Source organism: Gossypium arboreum, chromosome 7 (genome assembly GCF_025698485.1).
Source record: "Gossypium arboreum isolate Shixiya-1 chromosome 7, ASM2569848v2, whole genome shotgun sequence".
Taxonomy (NCBI): Eukaryota; Viridiplantae; Streptophyta; class Magnoliopsida; order Malvales; family Malvaceae; genus Gossypium; species Gossypium arboreum.
The window spans coordinates 92,701,704-92,724,618 of NC_069076.1; the positions used below are offsets into that span (position 1 = coordinate 92,701,704).

A 22,915-nucleotide genomic window follows, 5' to 3' on the forward strand; every position below is an offset into this window, starting at 1 on the left:
GTGGGCTAATATTGTTCAAGACATATGTTATACGATGCACTATCAAATTGGATGACATATTTACATCTCGATTATGTTTAATGGTATGTGTTATGTTCTGGTAATACCTTATATCCTGTTCCGGTGACGGTAACGGGTAAGGGGTGTTACAAGACAACTCAACTTGATTAAAACTATTAGAACTAGAGTAATCACTTTTCTCCTAGAGTCTGGCAATTCTTTTGATAAGATCTCTTATGAGTGATTATGTTTCCAAAAATGATTTTATTCCACTTCTTGAAATGAAAAGTGAGTTTACCAAGAGAATTTGAAATATTACCAAAGTACTCCCAATTATTCTTCAAAAATTCGTCAAAATACGGATGTTCAGCCCACCCAGCTAAAAACCTAAAAGGTCTTCCCCGAGGAGGAGCAATATTTGGATTAAGCACCAAAAGAAAAGGGCGATGATCAGACTTTATCTTCGAGAGATGGGAGACCATACAATTAGAAAAATTACGAATCTACGCCTCATTTCCCAAATCTCGATCTAATCTCTCAAACAAAGTACCCCTATGCCAAGTAAAAGGTGGTGCCAAGTAAAAGGTGGACCACTGCAGCCTAAATCATGGAGCTTAGAAAAATCGACAAAATCACTAAAATGTGGACATTTTTTGCCCTAAGAAACACCTCCAGATTTCTCAGAAGAAGAAAGGATTGCGTTGAAGTCACTAATAGCCATCCAAAGAATCTGACCAACCAGCTTAGTGTTTCTCAAATCATTTCACAGCACTTGACGCATTTTCCTGTTGGGGCTCCTGTAGACAAAAATGATAAAAATAGGATGCACCGAAGGAATTTGCCAAATCCGAGTCAAAATAAATTGTGGATGATTGCGAACCACCTCAAGTCGAACAGAATCTTTCCAACCAATCCAAATACCCTAGAGAATCCAATCGCCTCAACACGATGCGAATACTAAAACCCCAGCTTAGCAATGATACTGTCCGCCTTGGTCCCACTAACCCTCGGTGCCAAAAGGCTAACTGTATCGGGTTTATATTCTATGTTATATTCCCAAAAAATTCTAGGAAATTTAACATTGGCACACCTCTGGCAATTCCACGAAAAAACAGTGATATTCATAAATAAAAATAAAATTAAAGGAAGAAAGTCAAACCTAGTTTTCAAGGCCACTAATGCCCTCCGAATTAGAAACAACACCATCAACCTCGGTATTTAAATTTTTATCGAGGATTTGGTTCGATAAAAGTTCCGTCATGACTTCCATAAACTTAGCTAAAGGAATGTGCGAATTTCTAAAAGATTTAAAGCAATTCCCTCTACCTCGTAAGGCGAAAGAGCTTTTACGAATACTTTGACTTCCTCCTCTTTTTCGGTCTTTAAGGCTACAAAATTAGAAGTCGAATTTAACTCCGGAAGCTTCTTTGACCGCGATTCCATAAGAACCTGTTGAGAATTATGAGCATAATATTTTTACTAAAAGTAACAACAGAATGATTACCTGGATCGAGAGAATTATCGGATATTAGTATGATGAAACCTTTAGACTCGTCAAAAATAGGATTATAATGAGCTTTAATTTTTTCCAGCTCATCAGTATTGAGATTAGTCTGAATTTTAGAACCCAACCTGCCTTGAATACTTGTATCACCAAAAAGATTAAATGATGCTCCTGCATGTTCCGAATTTAATTCACCATCATTAGAAGTAATCTGATTTGGTAAAATAGCCATTGAGCCCTTCTTAAAATTAGTATTACCGTATATACCCACAGACCTTTTGCCCAATGACTTGTTCAAGGAAGCTGTAGATAATCTGCCCACTTCATCTAAGCCATCATTCCCTAAATTTTCGTTAAAACCCTATCCACTAACTAAGCCCACACCCAAACCACTCTTATAGCATGCATTAAAAGATGACCCAAAACCAACATTAGTAGTAGCCCTAACTATCGAATCTCTTGGAATATCAGCCTCCTTCCTATTTGTTTTTTCCCCTAAAAATTCTCTAACAGAAAACTTTCATCACTGATTAAATCCTTCTCCTCCATTAGCGTCGCAAACCGAGATCCTTGTTGCTGTTTCTTTTGTTTCGACTTATTCTTTTCCGGAATCTCCTTCTTTCCCCTCCATGATGTTTTCCTTTCTACTAGCATCCACGGCCCAAAAGCCAGCTTTTTCTCACCTTTTGGGAAACAAAAGGTTCGCCATCCGATCTATCTTCATTAGGAGTAGCCATCTCGACTGCCGGTTCACCACAAAGCCCCGCCAGGTTCTTTTCGATCGCAACTGACAGGCATGTTCCTTTAACATGTCCGTATTTGCCACAGACGAAGCATACCGTCGGAAAGGCTTCCTATTCGACTCTTTGAACGGCTCCATCAACAATCACCTAAGAAATCAATAAATTTTCCAGGTTAAAATAAACAACCAAACGGGCAAACCTACCTCTGGTCTGATTGTCGGTCTAAATGTCGAGTTTAACCACTTTTCTGATGAGGCCCCCAATGGCTTCAATTATTTTCCATTTGTATAGATAACCCAGTAGATTCGATAGACGAATCCAGGCCAAAACTATACTAGGGTAGGGTTGTGGAGGACTAAAATGTCTAGTCCATGGCTGAACAGTTAAGTATTGTCTATATACAACCCAAGAACCCTGCGTCAAAGCTCTGTTATAATCTACAGCATCCTGAAACTTGACCAAAAAATAGCCATTATCAATGTCCATTAATCGAACAGAGTTAGCTAGTTTCCAAAAAAAACATAATACGATTATACAGGGCATTTTTAACCAATGTTACGCCCTAATAATTTAACAACAACAGTTAACTCCATTTCTGTAAATAAAATATCCTTAATACGATAAGAAAAAATAATGGTCGGAACACCATCGATAAGGGTTGTATTCACATCTTCTTCGAGTAACTCAAAATCATTCTCACATCCCACATTAGGAGTAGATCGATCCAAGGCAGATTCACCAGATTTTGCCCCCCACAAGTTTGTCTTTCCATGATAAAACTGATTGAGATTCTAGATCTCTGGTCATGGTAGTGTCTTCGTCAAAATCAACAGCATGATCATTGAATCTCACTTTTTTAATATTACGATCATATTCAGGATGAGGATCACCATCTCTATTGTTGCCGAAAAGTTGCAAAAAAGATAGCATTTTTTTCTATATAAGTCAAATTTTAAGCAGCAAAATATAAACTCTAATTTAAATTTCATATATATAACTACCCTAAATCAAAATTTATAAATTAAATTAAACATTAAACTAAAATTTATTTAAAATTTAAAATAAACACAATCAATTCCGTACCGACAAATAATAGGGAGGAAAGGACTATTAATATATACAATATTGTACAAAAAGATAACAAGTGGAATAGGTTAAATTAAAATAATCAAAAGGTTGATGGTGAATTGTCGTAAATGAGACAACTGAAATCAGGAGTCAAAATTAAAGATAATGAGTAACCCCACCACGTAGTTACATAATTTTAGCACATTATATATATTCCTTTTTCAATGTCACTTTCACCGTACCTTCAACAATGTATGTGGCTCAATCTAAATTCCAATGGTTTTAGAAAAGTGGATTGAATTTGGTTTGATTGTACGGACATTTCATGGATTCGATTAAATTATTTTTTTATTTATAGGTTGAGATGAGTTATGATTTTTTTAAGTTAGATTTTAAATTTAATAACTATTAATACGTGGAGGTTTAAAATTTTTTTTTGTCCAAATTAATCTTTGAACTTGGTAATTATTTTTACATTAGAGTCTGAACTTTTTTTAGTCCTAATTATTCTTTAAACTTAGTAATTGTTCTCACAGTAGGGTCTAAAATTTGTCCATGATATTTTTTTTGGAAACCTTAAAATTTAAGCTCTAATGTGAGAATAATTGTCAAGTTTAAGGACTTTGGTCAAAAAAATGTTCAAACCCCTATGTAGGAATAGTTACCTAGTTCAAGCCCCAATATAAAAACAGTTATCAAGTTTAGAGACTAAATTGAATACATAAAGGTTTGAAATCTCAAAATTAAAATTGTTACTAAGTTTAGATCTCAAAAAGTAAATTAACCCCAAAAAATTAAAATTGAAAGATAATAATTGAGAGTTTGTCGAATTAGGGACGACAAACCGATTGAAATTACACTGACTTTTTGGGATTTATACAGTGTGGGAAAATATGTCGGTTCATTCCATGCACCGAATTGCATGGCAGTATCCTCCTTTGGCAGCATAAATAAATAGGATTAATTTTTATTATACCCCTTAAATTAAGACTAAGATAAAAATTCAATCCTAAATTTTGAGTCATCAAAGTATTAGTATCGTAATAATCATAGTTTCTCGTCAACCTAATCATTAACAACTATCAGCTTAAATATAATGTAAAACACATATATTAACTTACAAATACTTATAATTTGGATGAATATTATGGAATTTGAAAAGTGTTTGTACCAATATTGTTATTTATTTATATATAATTTTTTAACTGTTAAAGCACTTGTAATAGGCCAATTTTGGCTTGGGCCCGAAAAAGAAAAATAATAATAGAATCGGTTGAAAACAAGATAAAAATGGTCAAATTGAAAGACAATCATTAAATTGAGGCCAAATAAAAAAGATGGAGAAAGGCAAGGAGTTATCAAATTTTGTTGACTTGGTAAATAGTCAAAAATAGGAAGATATTAATTTATTTTTATTTTATTTTATTTTATTATTAAATTAGTTAGGTTATTTTTAGTAAACTCCATGTATATAAATGGGGATATTTTGTTCTTTGAAAAGAATCAATTACTCTTGTATTCCTACTTCAATTTGGAATTTGACGTGGGAATTGTGTCCATTTCATTTCAATTCCTTTATTTTTTTCTAAATTCGTCTAATTGCTTTTAACCCGTCCGCTTTTTATGATTTTACAATTAAAGTTATTTTTATTTTTAAATTTTCCCCACGGTTCTACTATGGTTTCAATTTGGTCCCCCTGGCAACGGCGCGTTTTGGGAGAAGGGATATTTGTTTTTTGGTCCCTCCCTATTTTGCGCGTGTTTTAATTCGATTGTTCCCCTCTCTTTGGCCTCAAAATTTCTATTTTCAATTCAATTTAGTTCCTTTTCGACTATTTTAACTATTTTATTGTTAAATTAATTAATTTGAGTTTTATATTTATTATTATTTTTAGTATTATTATTTATGTTATTACTGTTACACTATTTTTATAATAATAATAATAATTATTATTATTATTTCCACTATTATTATTATTTTATCACTACTGTCATTATTATTATAGTATTATTAGTATTATTTTTATTATCATTATTTTTGTTATCTTTTTTAAAACCATTTCACCCAATATTTCATGCATGTGTTTATTTGTTCACTTTCAATTTAATTTAAATTCTCGCTAGAATTTTTTGTTATTTCATTAATTATTTTATTTATTTCATTTTTATTTTATTCTTGTCCTCATTTTTATTTTCTTATTATATATTATCCTATTATGTACCTATTCATTTATTTATTTATGTCTTTATATACCGCAAGTTTATGTTATTCGTTATTATTATTGTATTTGTATTATAATTATTCGCCAAGTATGACCATTTTTGTGTTTTAACCGATTTTCTATTTTAAATGTTACATTGATTTTATCTTTTAATTTTTTTTTTATTTTTTACCCAAACTCATAAAAAAGGATTTTTCAAATAAAGGCAATATTCCATGTTTGAAAATTCGAGAAATCGTGCCTTAACGTACTGAGTTTCGGTTTTTCGTTTGACCAAATAATTAAATATCCTTTTAATTGCACGCTTTGGAAATCATGAGATGGCCTCAGTTTTGAGGGCTTAAAATGTCGTATCCTAAAGTACTGGGTGTAGTATTTTATTCTTTCGAAACGAGTGAGTCTTAAATTCCAACTCGAGTTATTCAAACACTCTTTAAATTGTATTTTAAAACTTTCGACATTAGGACATAATTAATTAATCAATCTGGTACTAACCTTGGGCGTGACGAGGGTGTTAATCCTTCCTCGTACGTAATTGACTCCCGAACCCGTTTTTAATATCGTAGATCAAAATTAATATTTTAATAAAACAAAATGTTTTATGAAGTGATCCGATCACACCTAAACAAAAAAGATTGGTGGCGACTCCATATTTTGTTTTAAAGTCTATCCCCATTTTTTAGAATAAAAAAGGTTTCGACAGCACTAATCCAATTCTCTGATAAAAATTTATACCCAACTATTATAATTAAATGCTGAAAATAAAGAACATTGCTAATTGCTGCAATTTGTTCATCTATGTAGAATAAATCTACTCCACATTATTTTCTATCCTTTCTTTTTTATGCATTATAAAACATAAATTACCATTATAATTTTATATAAAATACTTATTATAAAAAGCCTATAAGATTCATAAAATAAACTTCTATCAAAAGCTCTGCTTCATAATTCCCTTGATCAAGCATGGCCAAACTTGCATTTATTGAAACCTGTCACATTTTCATTACAAAGAAAGAAACCGTTAATACAGTTACATTGATGTTTTTCTTGTCGGAAAATACAGTTTAAAAAAGGTATAACGATAAATTTGGGACTCATTATTTACAATTTGTTACCAATTTACTCTTGTTTTTTTTAAGGTAAATTTAGTTATGAACCTTTTAGAAAGAGTGAACTGCTTTTATTTAACAAAATGTTAATTAAAGGAGTACTTTTTAACAATATTGATGTGACAGTTCATTTGTACTTTGTTTTAATCATTTATACTTTGTTTTAATATGTCACTATTTATCTTATATACTAAATGAATAAATAATTTTAAAATCATAAATATATTTAAAATAATTAAAATTCCAAATTCTAAAAAATATAAAATGTGCATAAAAATTAAAAAAAAAGCATGAAGTACATATAAATTGTCATGTAAAAAATAATTTGACTCTTTTTAAAATGTTGATAGGCAAAGACCTTAGTCTTTCAAATGAAAAAAATAAAAATCTTTTAATCTCTTAATAAATTATAAAATTAAAAGTTACTATGTAGTAAAATTATACTTTTAACTTCAAAAATTAAATGATTTTTAATTAGTCCTTTCAAAATGATTTCATCACTTTAACCTCACAAAAAAGTTGTAATTTAATTTTATCTCCTCTTAAAAAAATTTATGAGTCACCTAGGACTAAATTTAGCTAAAAAAAAATCAAATTGATAAAAAATTAATAAAAGAAGAGACTTACTAGGATCGACTGTAACAAGCATGGCAGTACCACCAAAATCACAGGTGCCACCATTCCCCTTCGTGTTCAACCAATAGCTATTAAAAGCAAACGAAGCATGTGATATCAACGTATTGGGTTGAAAACACGGCTCATTGGGTTGAATCGCTTTACAATTCCCGCCAGACCCACATGCATAATCCATAGCCGCTTGGATGATCGAGTCCGGCACCGTTGGTTTAGCCACACACCAAACGCCGCCGCCGGAACGTGACGATTTAGGCGGTGGAACTGAAGACGACGGTGGGCTCAGCGTTGGGGGTCCGTAAATGGGTCTTGGAGTCAATCCATGTTCTGGTGGGGTAGGTTGGTGTTGTGGGGGACTTGAGAAAAAAATACTAGGTGGATTAGCTGATGAACCGTGGCTGTGACTAGATGTCGGAGGCGGCGGACATGGAGTGAACGGAGAGCCGCCAGGTTGAGGAAGTGGTGACAGTGAATCGAAAGGAGGGAGATATAAAGGTGAGTTGATGGTATACGGATCAACATTGGAGACAAAATGACTGGTTAATTTTTGCTTGTTAATTTGACTTACATGGTGATTTGAGCCCTTTTGGTTCCACATATGGAACATAAATCTGGCATCTGTACATAAAACAAAGGGTTAAACTACCTGGGAAGTCCCTGTATTATAGGGAAAAGATCAAATTAATCCATTTATTATTAAATGGATCAATTTATTCCTTATACTATTAAAAAAATCAAATAAGTCCAAATGGGGTAAAAGTACCATGGACGCCCTGTTCTATGAGTCAGATTGCATTTTGCCCCCTCTACTCAAATTAGCTCTTGTACGTTAGACCAAAGAGCAAATTAATTCTTTTTTGTTAAAAATTTCATCAATTTGTACTATTAAAATCTGAAGTGGCTATTGGAATAATCATCCAATGACACGTGGTATGCTATGTGTACCTATGTACAAAGATCAATTTTTAATAGTAGAAATAGAAGGAATTTTTAATAGAAGGAACATTTTGCTCTTTGATCTAATATACAGGGACTAATTTGCCTATTTTTAGAAGAGAGGGTAAAATTCAATTTGACTTCTAATTCAAGGGCCTCCATAGTACTTTTACAATCTGAATTGTAACAAGTTAACATTTATTGTGTAAAAATATCTTAAAATAGATCAATTTCAATAAAAAATTTCATTTATAGAAAGATAAAAACTTTAAAAATATTAACTCTATTAAACAACAAATGATATTTTTAAACAATAAATGTTAACTCTATTCCAATTTGACATTGTTTAATTCTTTTTACTAGCACATGGACTAAAATGATCTATTTGATAATAGTAGGACTAATTTAACATAGTCCCTATAATTTAGGGACCTTTCAGGTACAAACACCCTAAAACAAAGACAAAAAGAACTGGTTTTTTAATAACAAAACATAAAAATAAGCATAAATTAGATATAATTTTACGTACCACAATGACTGAAAATGGTGGCTAAAATGGAAATGAAGAGGACTGAGTTGAAAAAATTTGAACAGTGAGTCATTGAGTCCATGGCTGTAAGCAAAAAGAAAAAGAAGAAGAAGATTGATAGAGCACTGAGATGAGCAGCACATTGGGGTATAAATATTATTGAAATTAGAGGGGAACTAAAAGAAGATTCAAAGCTAATGATGTAAAAAAATGGTGAGAATTTTGTTTTTAATTTGGAATATATGCTTGCTTGGAAATGGAGGAAAATAAGAGAGGGGGGGTTAGGTTTATTGCACTTTTGTTTTGCTTGATTTCTACTCAAAGTCTTGAGAATATTTTTTTTTGATATTCTTTGATGTTAGAATCCCAGAAAACATGAAAAGATTAGAGTAAAAAGGGGTTTCAATGTTATTGAAGAATTATGGGTTCTAGAATATGAGAGTAGAGCTGATCATGGGCTGGGCGGCCCGGCCCGGCCCGAAGACCCGCTCGAAAAATGGGAGAGTTTGGGTAAAAATATAGCCCGAAAAATGGGTTTGGGCAAAAAAACAAGGCCCGTTTAAAAAACAGGCCGGGCCTCGGGTAAAATCTTTTGGCCCGGGCCCGGCCCGAATTATATATTAATATATTTTTTATTTTATTTTTAATTATTTTAAATTTTTAATATAACTATTTTATTATATTTGTTAATTTGTGTATTGTTTTAAGAATTGTTTTAGTATTATTTTTATTTGTTTTAAATATATTTGATTTATTATATTTTTAAATTTTTTTATTTAATAAAATAAGAAAAAAAAATTAATATGGGCCGGGCCGGGCTCAAACTTAGTAATTTTATTTCGGGCCGGACTTGGGCAAAATTTTAGGCCCATATTTTGGGCGGGGCCGGGCCCGGGCCTAGTAGACGGGCCTAAAATTTTATTTGTACCCTGCCCGAACCCAACCCGGCCCGACCCATGATCACCTCTATATGAGAGATCCTACTTTAGTTTTGGTGTTATGGTGATTTAAAGAGATTTTTTGTTCTTTCAATTTTCGTCTACTCGAGACCGATGATAGTTTTTGTCTCAATGCTTGAAAATAAAACAAAAAACTTCCTAAAGTTTAGAGAGCATTAGGGCATTAATCAGTGAAAATGCTACCTCCAACAATGCCTTCTAAACTTTTAAGACATGAGTCACTATTTCGGGTCTTTTAATACGTAATAATGCTTAAGTTCAAATTAGATGCAACGGTCGAGTTATTTATCGAATATTTAGAAGGATTTAAATGGAAATATTAAATTAAGAAATCTATAATCCGTATCACGAATTTGGAAAATATTTTAATTTCAAAATGAAAAAAACCTTCAAATATTTGAACCTAGTTGAAATAAGAAAGAAACTCAGGCTTTAATGTTCAAAGGTATATAAAAATTCAATATAAGGTTTTTTAACCGATTCCTAATCTAATCTAATCAATTCAAAGTTACTTCTCAATCAACATTGAAAAACAAAGCGATTTACCGTTAGCAGCACTTTTTCATAATGCCAATACCACAAAGCCTAATTGCAGGAAACTTCTCAATTTAATAAAATGCTCAACAAAAAGGATTACTGTCATAATACCAAAGTTTTCTAAAGCTGTCTCAGTTCACTTGACAAAATGAAAACAAAATTTAAGGTCTTTTTAGCAAGCCAAATAACAAAACACTGTCCCCAAAAGGGTAACCTTACTTCTTGTCTTCCTTCTCGGCCTCGGCAGCCTTCTTCAACCTAGCACCAATATGACGTTCGTTCGCACGTTCAACACGGAGCTTGTTGTATGCCTTGAATGATTTCATGTCCTCGGTGACCTTCACGAGCTCAACGGAAGGCTTCTCACGAGAAATACGCATGTATGGTCCTTGGACTTGGGTTGCAGTTGCGAGCTCTTCGGCAGTTGAATCACCAGCCTATAGGAACAAGAATACGATATTGAAAATACAAAACAAGGATTCAATGTTTTGAAATGCAAATATGAGCTGATGAAAAATTACCTTGAACTTGCGAGCACGCCTTGGGAAGACAACAAGTTTGGCCTTGTAGGTCTTAAGCCTCTGAACATTGGCTTGAAGACCTTCAAGTGATTTGTTCTTACGGCGGTGATCAACAGCGATACCAATGGTCGGTGCAAGTTTCTTTGAAATACCAGCAGCCTGGTCGGAGAATTAGGTGAGTTCCAGATTCAATACAAGCACATACAAACCATAAATCAAAGTCGAAATTCAACATATACAACATATCTTCTACACAAACTATTATTCATCATTCTCTAAAACTATTCAATCAATTGAAATTAGTGTCAAAAATTAAAATGAGATTTATCATAAATCTATTCATTAGATACATATACGTATTCAATACAAGCCCATATGTACTAAATCGAGGTTGAAATTACACGTTATACAACACATCTTCTACACAAACTAATTCAATTTATCGTTCTCTAATATTAATCAATCAAATGAAATTAGTGTTAGCAGTTAAAACAAGATTTATCGTTCTCTAATACTTATCAATCCAATCCACAAACACATACATGCAAATGATATACAGCTAATGAGGGAAAAAACCACTAAACCTAAAAATCAAAGCATTTGAAACAATACCCAAAGATCGTATTAAAAAATTAAAACAGCAAACCTTAAGCTCTTCAAGGGTGAAACCCTTTCCAGCTCTCAACTTCATGTTATACTTCAAAGTCTGGCCATGGACAATAGGGCGAAGGGGTCCAGCAGTTGGCCTTGGAAAGATCCTCACAGCCTTCTTTTGCCTTGCTGCAAATCCACAAAAACACCATCATTAAACAAACAATTTCAACCACTAAAATAATATATTTTTTTTAAAACGAAGTGAAAAAACCCACAAATTCTTCTTCTAGCCTTTCGTGCTGGCTGATTGAACCAAGTCTTCACATAGTTCTGCCAGTGTTTCTTGAAGTGCCCATTTGGCACGACATTGTTATGCTTAACCATGACTTACCTGCAATATCAATGTTTAAAAGGGAAAAATATCAAATAATTATAACAATCAAAAATGAAAAAAAATTTGAAAGAAATGAGATTAAAGAAATGAGATTAAAGAAGACGAGCAACCTTCGGCCGAAAGAAGAAAGGCGCAAAGAGAAACGAACCCTTTAGCTCTGTTTTAGGGTTTCTCTATGACAATGGTTTGTTTATTTATATTGTTTATAGTAGACGGCGCTTGTTAACCTTAGGATGATCGGACGGCTGTAAAGAAATGGGCTCAAAACGTAATTTTAAGATATTTTAAAACTTAAATGGGCCAATTGGAGCCCAAAATTATTAAAACTACTTTCAAACATTTACGTTGTTTTATCTAGGCATAATATCAAATTTAGCCCTCAATTTTATATCCATTGTCAATTTAGCTCTATTTTTTAAGCTAAATTTGGTCCTCTAGCTTTAAAAAAAAGTCAAATAACTTTGTTTAATGAAAATGTTGACTAAAATATTAATTTTTAATGACGTCTTGTGGCAACCCACGTGGTAGTCCTTGTGTACTTCATACGAACATGGCACTATTTGTCATTTATGTCACATTAACAAATAATTTAAAACTTATAAAAACATTTTAAAAATAAAATTCAATAAGAAATTATAAAAAGTTCATAAAATTTCAAAAATAACAAGAAGTACATATGAATTGTCATGCGAAATGTCATGTTTAAAAATTTAATGTTTTAGTAAGTATTTTTATTTAAAAATACAAAATTCAATTCTTTTAAAAGTTGATGGTCAATTTTGACTTTTTTAAAAGTTAATAGTCGAATTTAACCAAAAAATTAAATTGACAAAAGATATAAACATTGAGAATTAAATTTAGTATTATGCCTTTATTTATACGATGAAGTAATGTTTTGATTTAACTACTATCAATTATTTACATTATTATATATATTAGATTTTGTCAGTGATGAAAAATGTAAGTAATAAATTAAAAATTATTAATAATAAATAATTATTTTGGTTGAAATGATAAAATAAAAATTAAAATCATAGTGTCTTGGGCTTGAAATGAATTAACCTATGAATTTAACAATTATCATTTACTCATTATTAAAATTTTAAAAACTAAAAGAATACATAAATTAAAAGTGACCAAATTAAAATATATGAACTAAATTAGTAACTTAGCATGGTATAGAAACTAATAGCAAAACTTACCAAATTTAGCTCTATGATAATTTTATTTAGTTATTTTAACCACTTAAGCCCTTGAATTATATATATATTTTTACTTTGGTACCTAAATTTTTTGTCATATTTTGATATATGAACTATCGTTTTGTTCTAGTTTATCTAAAAAGGTTGCCTATAAGAACATAACACCGATTAGAGGCAAATTTAGGGGTGGCGGGACCTCGACCCTCTAAAATGAAAAATTATTATTTAGGCCTTTTAATTTTTTAAATTTTAAATTATTAAAATAAAATTATACTTAACCCCATAAAATTTTAAAAATTGATTTAATCACTAAAAATTATAAAAATATAAATTATAAAAGTTAAAATTTTATTCGTACCCTAAAAAATTATTCTAATTTCACTCCTGCACGTGATATATTCTTATGTGACGTCAATAGTTTTAATAATTTAATAAGATCGAAATTAATAAATTAACTATTAAAATGAAAAAAAAAAGTAATAACTTTGAGCAAAATCGTGAACCACAACGGGTCAAATATTTATAATTTTTTTAATTATCCGAATCCACATATCTAAAAAAAAAAGAAATCGAGAAAAAGGAAATATCCAAATCCGTATATAAGCCTACATTTGATCAAAGCCATGGTGTGTTTAATAAGCACATACATTGGGCGATGTTTTGCCTTTTTATCAAATTTTGGCGCAAACAATGCAACCATCCATCGCTATATCATTTTTAACAGGTAATTTCTCCGATCATTGAATTATTCATCGGATAAACCGATTTCATTTACTGTGCTATCGAGAACCCATATTCTTTTATCAGCTGATGCAAGTTTCTTTTCGAAGGTAATTACGATTAAATTGTTTAATGCGCATCGCGTAACAACATGAGCATCGAGCCCTTTAACAGGTATGATCTTTATTTACTGCAAAAACGATTATTTTAGAAAATTGGGCTATTATCATTTGCCTTTTTAATTATTTATTTGTTTATTTTTGAAATTGAAAAAAAAAAAAAACCCAGATTGGTGAAGCTTGCAGCTCGAGCATTTTATGATAATGTGACGACAAAAGCAGAAAATCAACCTAAGATGGGTCGTGGTGATAATAAAGGGATTGCTGTTGTAGTACTTGATGCTCTTACAAGGTAAATATTTCCTTATTAATCTATTGGAAGCAACTAAAAATAGATTTCTTTTTTTTTTTTTTTTTTTGGAAGTAGGAAAAGATGGTTTTGTTTGTTGACATTGAAGTTTTTCCTTTTAAGTGAAACCAAGGCATATTAAAATGAAAATTATGTGTTGGGTGCATTTTTATTGTATTAAAATTGAATTGTAGAAGGGAATTTTCATTGATGTTGTGATCTTGTCTAGAAAGAAAGCACATTGATGTGAGGCATTGGAATATATTTATGGTATACTATGGTGAAACTGAAGTATTAGACTAGGCTGAGTACTTTGCCAAGTGTTTTTGAAGTTCAACTAGAAGTCGTGCCGTAGGCAGTTAGTGGTAAGAGATATGTTTAGTTATGTCATGAATAGTGCTTCCAATCTATATAAATATATTCGAGAATAGTTTTGTGTTGCAGGCTAATTGTGCCAGCTTGGTTGAGCTGCCTGTTATTGTAATTCACAACTTTTGCTTTCTGTTATAGGAGACAATGGGTTAGGGAAGAAGATTTGGCAAAGGAGTTGAAACTACATTCAAAGCAACTTCGGCGGACTCTACGGCTATTTGAGGAAGAAAAATTAATCACCCGTGAATATAGGAAAGAGGTTAGACTCTTGCTATAGTCCTCTTTTCTCTTCCCCTGTACTGATGTTTCTAAGTTGTCACTCAGTTTTCTATGTGAGTTTTTCTTTGTTATGAATCATCACTGTCTTGTTATAAACATAAACTAAGCATATCAAATACTTGAAGCTTACTTTCTTTTTCTCTGTCTGATTTGGTCATAGACGGCTAAAGGGGCAAAACTATATAATGCTGCAGTTGCTGCAACGGTTGATGGTCAACCAAGTGGGAAAGAGGGAGAGGAGAAGGTTAAATTACATACTCACTCTTACTGTTGTCTGGATTATGCACAGGTTGTTATTTTATTTCTTCCTTTTTCTTAACTTTCCCAATTCTTCTTCCTTTTTCTTAACTTTCCCAATTCTTCTTCCTTTTTCTTAACTTTCCCAATTCTGATCAGCATATATCAATTTCTCGATAATGGATTGGATTAAGAAGTCATAAGGCCTCTTTTTCCATTTTATCCATCTTATCATTTGCAGAGCAGATTTTGGCTTCTGAATCTGAAAAATCTCTGAAGCATTGTGTTTTCTAGATATATGATGTTGTTAGGTATAGATTGCATCGTATGAAGAAAAAAATAAAGGATGAACTCGAGGACAAAAATACCGTTCAGGAGTATGTATGCCCGGGCTGTTCAAAACGGTTTGTCACTGCCCTTTCTCTTTTGTCCTCTTTTTTTCTTCGCTCGGGTCATTTGAAATGCATATATGATTTTAGTCAATTTGTAATCGTGTTTTCAGATACAATGCTTTAGATGCATTGCGATTGATTTCCTTGGAGGATGAATCTTTTCACTGCGAAAGATGTAACGGAGAATTAGTGGCTGAGAGTGACAAGTTAGCAGCAGAAGATGTAGGAGAGGGAGATGACAATGCGAGACGACGGCGACGTGAAAATTTGAAGGACATGCTTCAGAAAATGGAGGTATATTCATTTTTACTTGATCTATTTAGTCTTTTGTGCCAATTTAATATGGGAAACACATTATCCAGTTGATGTGTAAGAGTAGACAATGGAATGATTGCAGGTACAACTTAAACCATTAATGGAACAAATCAACAGAGTAAAAGATATGCCTATTCCAGAATTCGGAACCCTCCTATCATGGGAAACTCGAGTAGGTGCTGCTGGTCATACTCTAAACGGTGCTGGTTCTAATGATCCTTACAAAAATTCTCAGGGTTACGGTGGAACACCGATGCCATTTCTTGGGGATACAAAGGTAAGCTTTGCTTCAACTATATGTCTACTATGAAGTGCAACTGCTAAAGATGTACTAATGATTATGTAGTATTGATGCTACACTTTGACATATTACATCTGCATAAATTATTGTTGGTTTAATTTTCTACGTACTCTGAACCGGGTATTTGCTGGTCACATTTCCAAAATTTTCAAGGTTCAAATTTGCTGGAAACCTGAAATTGAGCACACAATGTATTTTGAGCTTTGGGTTTTCTTAAATTCGAATGTTGGATAATCTACCGTCAACTTGGATCATTATTAAAGCTTCTTGCCTGTTCTTGACAGGTTGAAGTTGCTTTTTCTGGTCTTGATAGCAAGGAAGATGTAAAAACCGAGAGTGCAAGCACATCCTTGAAAGTTTTGCCACCTTGGATGATAAAGCAAGGAATGAACCTAACAAAGGAACAACGTGGAGAGGTCAAGCAAGAGTTGAAGGCAGAAGGCAGTTCATCACAACCGGCTTTTTCAGACGACAAAAAGTCAACCATTGGAAATGATGATAAGAAGAATGTACAGGAAGATGATAAGAAGAATATACAGGTATGTGTAATGAGATGTATGATTATCCTTTGATTCATTTTTCTTTCGTTTTACTAGAATTTGACTCGGTTTTTTTTTTCTTTCGTGTTGTACTGGAAGGATGAGTATCTTAAAGCATATTATGCTGCTTTATATAAGAAACAACAAGAACTAGAAGAAGCAGAAAACAAAAAACAACAACCGGCAGATACATCTTTAGAAACTGATCTTTCGGACTCTACCAAGCGTCAAGTTGGCATGAAAGTTAAACGTGAAGACAATGATGAGGAAGATGATGATATTAATTGGGAAGAAGATCCCTTTTCAAGTAAGTATTGGTTTTTTACATTTTATTCACAGTATAACTTAGTTTCTCTTTGATGACCATGAAAACTGGGTAAAAGTATTATGAAGGCCCCCTATTAGGAGCCAAATTGCGTTAGTAATATCTTCCTGCATACAGTTTCAGGCAGTACGACCAATAATTACAAAGTCGATGATTTGAATGTTGAAGCGGAGGCATCTGCAGGTGATGACGAGGATGATATAGATTGGGAAGAAGGCTGATATATATGTGTATATATATATCTCCATGGCATTAGCAAGAGTAACGTGTGGTGTAAATGCCGGTCTCTACTATTCATATCTTCATTTGTTCTTTCAAGATCTGCCGTCCCTGCAACTGTTTTGTTGGTATTAATTTTATCTACCATCACCTGATTTTGTGCAAACAGTAGCAGTGGGAAGCAGAAATTTATTTTCGTGGTCTTAAAAACGGATTTTCACGAACTCGGATTGTTCTAAACTGTAAGTAAAAGTAGTTTGTGTAGCAAAGATATTTTGGTCATATAAATTTTTTCATGTCTTGATTCAGTTATATGATGTAGCTTTTGTTTAACCAAGGAACTCAAGTACGTTTTAATTTGCACTATATATGGTAAAGGTATCATAGACCCCCTTATTTCTTATTGTATTTTGTCCTCTTTACTTTAAAAAAATGGACAAATTAATCTTTGTACGATATATCAAAGAACAAACTGATTATTTATGTTAAATATTTCATCCATTTCTATTGTTAAAAACTGATGCAACTGACGAAATAACCAAATAATTACACGCAACGTGCCATGTGTAACTCATGCTGACATATAGGGATCAAATTCTAATGGTAAAAATGGATGAATTTCTTAACAGAATGGTTAGTTTGCTTTTTAATTTAACGTATAGGGATTAATTTGTTAATTTTTTTAATAGAGAAGATAAAATATAATCCAACTCACAAGTGTTTCCATGGTACTTTTACTCACTACATACCATGAAAAATAAATAAATAAATAAGCTAGTGGCAAGAAGACAATTTTCTTCATTGCAATGAAGGCTTGCTCTCGAATGGACATTATTTGTAGATTAAATTATGTTATTAGTGCTTGTACGTTGGGGATTTGATCATTTCATTGTTATTTGGTCATTTTAAGTCCTTACATTTTTAAAATTTTTATTCTCATCAAACAATTGTCAAATTTATTAAGCTTTGCTATTTTCAAAATGCAATGGGGCAAACATATTATTATATATGTAATGCCATGGCATTTTGTTACTTGCGCATATTACTCATTAAAAATTTAATTAATGGATTAATGATTATCATTTGTGCTAAGATTGAAATTTCAAATTTTGAAAAATATAAGGACTTATGATTTAATTGTAGAATATAGATTAAATCTACAACTATACACATAATACGTGACTAGTAATAGAATTTAACCAAGTAGAGTTACCTGTTATTGTTTTGGGTTAGGACGAAATTTTCAAATTAAAAAAATATAAGAATTAAAATTGACTAAGTTAAAAGTATAGAGATTAAAAAGTTGATCAAATTATAGGAACTAAATTCATAACTTTTACAAAGTATAAGGGCTAATAGCAGAATTTAACATTAAGGTTTTTATTTAGTTATTACAAAGAGAAGAATGTTAAAGAATCATTATATTTTAGTCAAGAGAAATTATGAGCTTGAAAAGCCCAGCCCTAACAAGACCACAACCTTAATCTCTATACACTATCGTCGTCATCGGAAAAGAGAGTGCCAAAGAGTGCCGGAGGGGAAGGAGGATGCACCTGCTGACGACATGAACTCTTCTGTTAAGAGATCATGTTGCGACAACCATCCAAAAGAATACTGTCAACCATCGATGAACTAGTTGGGAACCTACGATTGAAGAAGAACCTGCAACCATTAAAGCAACCTTAGTTACTAGACAAATAGGCAGGTGCGGTGAATGCCAAGCTCCAATTAAAAATGGGGCCAAAGTGGTAATGACACTATCCAAACAAAGGATCAGGGTTCTCAATGAGAAGCCAAGAGTACCAAGCCTGACACCATGGGCAAAAGAGGAGGGAACCCCCACAAGGCGGTTGGAGAAAAGCCTCTTAGATCACTGGTCAAAGGCTGAAGAAAGAGAGAGGCTTGAATTAAATAAAAAGATAAACTGAGAGCCAAATAAAGAAAACAGGCAACAGCCAACACAAAGTTGATCGCACCGGTGACCACAAGGAACCTAGGGTGTCTTTTTTCTTTTTGACAAGATATAAAAGCTTCAATTACAAGCTAACAATGGTATCTATGTTAAGGTAGCATAACTCATCTGTCTATTTGCAATTGATCATAGGATAACCTTTCATCAATCTAGCTAAAATATTAGAAGTCGAGTTCATTTCTCTTGGTACTTGTTTAAAGAGTACTCTTCAATCACGCTGGCATAGTTCTTGGATTCGCACAATTAGATCTCTGTTAGAATATCCTCGAATTTCTTCATGAACCCCTTTAATGGCTTGCGCACTATCAATCTCAATAATAATATTAGCCCATTTAGCTTCACAGGCTAATTAGAGGCCATCATAGATGACCCAAACACTGCATCTCTTAATACTTCTTTCTATTCTCCACATCTAATTATTATGCTCATATCGTGCCACTAATGCTGACCATGCAGAACTCAAATTCAGATTACGAGCACCACCAGTATTTATTTTAAAGAAACTGACAGGTGGAGGGGCCCATCTTTGGTTCCTTTTTCGGTTCTCATTACTCCTCTTCGAATTTATCTGTCTTTGCTTACTTGACCTAGCCCACAATCATGAAAAATGTATCAAATTGACTATGTTGTAATGGCCATATTGGAACATGTACACATTCCTCTGTTTCCAAATTTTCCAACAAACAATCCCAAACAAGGATGGCCAATGTGCATCCTGAAAATTAACCTCAAACTTATTTACCAAGTTAGTAGACAACCCATCCTCCAAAGAGTAAGTGAAAAATCGATCTGAGATTCTCGAGGGAATAAACTGAATCCACATTTCTTTTGCCTTAGGACAATCTCATATAACATAGATACAAGATTTTTCGGCATTCCCACAAAGCTTACAAGAAGGGTCTTCCGATAATCCTCTCGTACACCTTTCCGCATTTGTAAAGAGACATCCCTTACATTTAAAGACCAAACAATCTTCCATTTTGCTTCCTGCATATTTAACGAGTTATTTGTAAGCTTGCTATAAGCCTCCTTAATGCTAAATTTCCCATTAGCTACCCAGCTAGAAAGAACATCAACACGGCCTACAAGAGTATTCAGAATCGGAATTCCTTCGATGTAGGATAGAATATCCTCATTTAAAAAACATCACAAGTACTCTCAATTCCAATTGCCCTCCATATCTACAGCCTTACGGAGCATAATAAAATCATCAACCAAAGAGGGAAACAAGCAATGATTTATAAGGGGTCCCACCTTAGATATCCAACTGTCAGTCAAAAACTTTATATGATTCTCATCACCAACTGACCAAAGAATATTTTGATGCAAAAGGATCCAAACCTTAGCAAAGGATCTCCAGACAAAAGAACAGTTGCTCCAAGAAATGTCTTCAAGATATTCGTCCAAGAGCTTGTACTTAGAACGGAGAACCCTACCCACAAAACTTGCTTTTTTGTTAGGAGATTAAAACCCAACTTAAGCAAAAAAAGATTCATTTTGTTCCTGAACTCTTTGGATACCTAATCCCCCATTAGGTAAAGGTTAACAACAATCTCCCCACTTTATCAAAGCCGATTTCTGAGAGACTTCAAAACTCCCCCAAATAAATTTTTGGACGATTTTCTCAATTTCTGCACAAATACTAGACGGAATTTTCACAGTTTGCATAAAGTAATTAGGAATCGACAATAAAACTGACCGAGCTAAAGTTAAACGTTTCGCCACATAAAGCGTTTTGGCATTCCAATTATCCAGCTTTCATCTAACTTTATCAACAATGAATTTGAAAGTATTCACTGTTATTCGTCGGTGAAAGAGAGGTAGTCCCAAGTAAATCCCCAAATCCTCACTCTGACAATAACCAAGAATACTACAGATAACATTAGCATGGTCGGAATCCATATTGCTAGAGAAAAACACAGTAGTTTTAAGTCTGTTGACTTTATGTCCTGAGGCAGCTCCAAAAGTGTTGAGAACATTCTTTAAGACTTTAGCCTGATTAATATTTTCTTCAACAAACAAAAACAAGTCATCAGTAAAAAAAAAAAAATGATAAAGGAGGACCATTCTTATCCAAAACAATTGATTTCCACACTTTGCCTTCAACCGTATGAATAAGATGACCCAATTTCTCTATACAAAGCACAAAGATGTAAGGAGACATCAGGCATTCTTGTCTGATACCCCTCCTTGGAACGAACTCGGCCGAAAGCTTCAAGTAAGGTGTCTTTAGGAGAGATTCTGGAGATTTTTAGAAGAGAAGGGGTTGTATTTTTCTGAATAAATCTTTTAGGCTATTACAAATAGAGGTGCTCATGGGTCAAGTCGGATCGGCTTCGAGTTTAAGTACGATATTACCATATTTTATACTTTCTTAAGCTCGATCTAACCCAAAATCTAGGCTTAAAATTTTGTTCAATCTGTCCATATTTGCAAAAGATTAAACTAAATCTATTTTAGATCTATCCATATTATTTTAATATTTAATAATTTTATATATTTTTATATTAAAATTTGTTATATAGTCATCTTAACATTATTTTAATGTTTACATTATAGTAGTAGTAGTATTATATATTTAATATAAGTATTTTTTTAATGTATTCTAAATTACATGATATATAAAAATAATATAATATAAAGTATTATAAACTTAAAATGGGTCAGACCTTGAATGTTCGAGCCCGAGTCCAACCCATATTTTAAACAGACTTAATTTTTTTACCCAAGCCTATTTTTCGAACCTAATATTTTTGCCCAAACCCTCCCAAATTTCAGACGGGCCTTCAAGCCTAGGTGGGTAGCCTAGCCCATGAACAAGTTTAATTACAAATAAATAATCCCTCTCTAACTCTTAAATAGAAGTAGAAACACATTTCAATTAAAGGTGTTTACGGGTCGGTTGAGTTTAAGAATGATATTAACACATTTATTGTAACAGCTAAATTTTTCAGTGATGTCGGAAACAGTGATTCGAGATCACTAAATCCGAAGAGTTATTTTTAATTAGTGAATTTTACGATTTTAAAATAATTAATCAGGTAAATTAGGTTGAAAACGAGGTATCGAGACCCAATTCATAAACCGAGCCATAAATATTTTTATAAATATTTATGGAGTGTTATTAAGTTAGTATTAAAGTTTCGTTAGAAAATTTTAACGTTTGGTTAGTCAATTAATTAAAAAGGACTAAATTAAAAATAGTGTGAAATTTATTAAATTGTGATTAAATAGTTTAAGTGATTAAAAAGGAGGGATTTAAAAGGAAATTGGACCCAAATTGTATGGGCTGGACGGTTGGGCAAGAAAATCAGCAAAAAAGACAAGGAGAAACAAGGACAAAATGGGAAATTTTGCAAATTAAACATATAAAACAAGACAAAATTGAAAAATCTAGAGATATCATCATTTTTCTTCAACAAAAACGCCATGGGAGGTCTGAAAGCTGCTGGTTTTTCATACTTTGACATATGTGAGTTCAATTCTTGCCCTTTTCTTTGAGATTTTTATGTTTTTTTTACTTTTACAATTAGGTCCAAGTGTTTAATTCATTAGTTTTTTATTTTATGGACAAAAGTAAAAGCTAGCATTGATAAGTGTTGGCTGTTTATGATGAAATAAAATGAATGTTAAGCTTTGATTTTGTTGTTTGATGATTTTATCAAGTAAATTCAATAGAAATTATTTTAGGACCTAATTGTGAAAAAGTTGTGAATTAAGGTTTAGTGTTAAAATTCTAATTTTCAAAGGTTGTGTAATAGTTTAGAATGATGGAATAAAATGTTAATTGAGAAAAATTAGCTTAATAGATGGGCTAATTGAGTAAGGACTGAATTGTATGACCTGTGAAATTTAGAGGAAAAATGGTAATAAACATCTTGA

At 32.4% G+C, this 22,915-nt stretch overlaps 3 protein-coding genes and 1 long non-coding RNA gene across 5 annotated transcripts; 1 reads left to right on the top strand and 3 right to left on the bottom strand.

The window, feature by feature from the left end:
- Positions 1–6,251: 6,251 nt before the first annotated feature.
- Positions 6,252–8,915, bottom strand: LOC108484864 (allergen Asp f 7 homolog). The gene is made up of 3 exons (XM_017788757.2): positions 8,748–8,915; positions 7,277–7,900; positions 6,252–6,529 (listed from the first exon to the last, which is right to left on the bottom strand). The coding sequence occupies exons 1-3, from the start codon at positions 8,827–8,829 to the stop codon at positions 6,498–6,500; spliced, it is 738 nt and encodes a 245-aa protein (XP_017644246.1). The 5' UTR covers positions 8,830–8,915; the 3' UTR covers positions 6,252–6,497.
- Positions 8,916–10,295: 1,380 nt separating this feature from the next.
- LOC108456698 (60S ribosomal protein L13-1-like) lies at positions 10,296–11,952 on the bottom strand. Its single transcript, XM_017755336.2, has 5 exons — positions 11,863–11,952; positions 11,634–11,749; positions 11,411–11,544; positions 10,765–10,923; positions 10,296–10,680 (listed from the first exon to the last, which is right to left on the bottom strand). Exons 2-5 carry the CDS (start codon positions 11,740–11,742, stop codon positions 10,459–10,461), a joined length of 624 nt encoding a protein of 207 aa, XP_017610825.1. The 5' UTR covers positions 11,743–11,749; positions 11,863–11,952; the 3' UTR covers positions 10,296–10,458.
- Positions 11,953–13,457: 1,505 nt separating this feature from the next.
- On the top strand, positions 13,458–17,402 carry LOC108471286 (transcription initiation factor IIE subunit alpha-like). The gene is made up of 11 exons (XM_017772925.2): positions 13,458–13,678; positions 13,785–13,848; positions 13,963–14,085; positions 14,593–14,713; positions 14,894–15,022; positions 15,265–15,374; positions 15,473–15,656; positions 15,760–15,954; positions 16,263–16,517; positions 16,617–16,824; positions 16,960–17,402. The coding sequence occupies exons 2-11, from the start codon at positions 13,826–13,828 to the stop codon at positions 17,061–17,063; spliced, it is 1,452 nt and encodes a 483-aa protein (XP_017628414.1). The 5' UTR covers positions 13,458–13,678; positions 13,785–13,825; the 3' UTR covers positions 17,064–17,402.
- A 950-nt stretch (positions 17,403–18,352) lies between these two features.
- Positions 18,353–21,306, bottom strand: LOC128295503 (uncharacterized). 2 transcript variants are annotated; one of them, XR_008285964.1, is made up of 3 exons: positions 20,375–21,306; positions 18,865–20,020; positions 18,353–18,723 (listed from the first exon to the last, which is right to left on the bottom strand). It is a non-coding gene; the product is annotated as an uncharacterized LOC128295503 (long non-coding RNA). The 2 variants fall into 2 exon arrangements; XR_008285963.1 differs by having other exon boundaries at positions 18,353–20,020.
- Between the last annotated feature and the right edge of the window lie 1,609 nt (positions 21,307–22,915).

What these genes read in the sequence shown, in the direction of transcription:
- LOC108484864 (XM_017788757.2), bottom strand. Translation starts at nt 8,829, where the DNA reads ATGGACTCAATGACTCACTGTTCAAATTTTTTCAACTCAGTCCTCTTC. An exon ending in CACCATTTTCAGTCATTGTG is followed by an intron (nt 7,901 to 8,747) that starts GTACGTAAAATT and finishes TTTTATGTACAG; the next exon opens with ATGCCAGATTTATGTTCCAT. An exon ending in GCTTGTTACAGTCGATCCTA is followed by an intron (nt 6,530 to 7,276) that starts GTAAGTCTCTTC and finishes AAAATGTGACAG; the next exon opens with GTTTCAATAAATGCAAGTTT.
- LOC108471286 (XM_017772925.2), top strand. Translation starts at nt 13,826, where the DNA reads ATGAGCATCGAGCCCTTTAACAG. An exon ending in CATTTCTTGGGGATACAAAG is followed by an intron (nt 15,955 to 16,262) that starts GTAAGCTTTGCT and finishes TGTTCTTGACAG; the next exon opens with GTTGAAGTTGCTTTTTCTGG. An exon ending in GGAAGAAGATCCCTTTTCAA is followed by an intron (nt 16,825 to 16,959) that starts GTAAGTATTGGT and finishes TCCTGCATACAG; the next exon opens with TTTCAGGCAGTACGACCAAT.
- LOC108456698 (XM_017755336.2), bottom strand. Translation starts at nt 11,742, where the DNA reads ATGGTTAAGCATAACAATGTCGTGCCAAATGGGCACTTCAAGAAACAC. An exon ending in TCACCCTTGAAGAGCTTAAG is followed by an intron (nt 10,924 to 11,410) that starts GTTTGCTGTTTT and finishes TTCTCCGACCAG; the next exon opens with GCTGCTGGTATTTCAAAGAA. An exon ending in GGCGTGCTCGCAAGTTCAAG is followed by an intron (nt 10,681 to 10,764) that starts GTAATTTTTCAT and finishes TTGTTCCTATAG; the next exon opens with GCTGGTGATTCAACTGCCGA.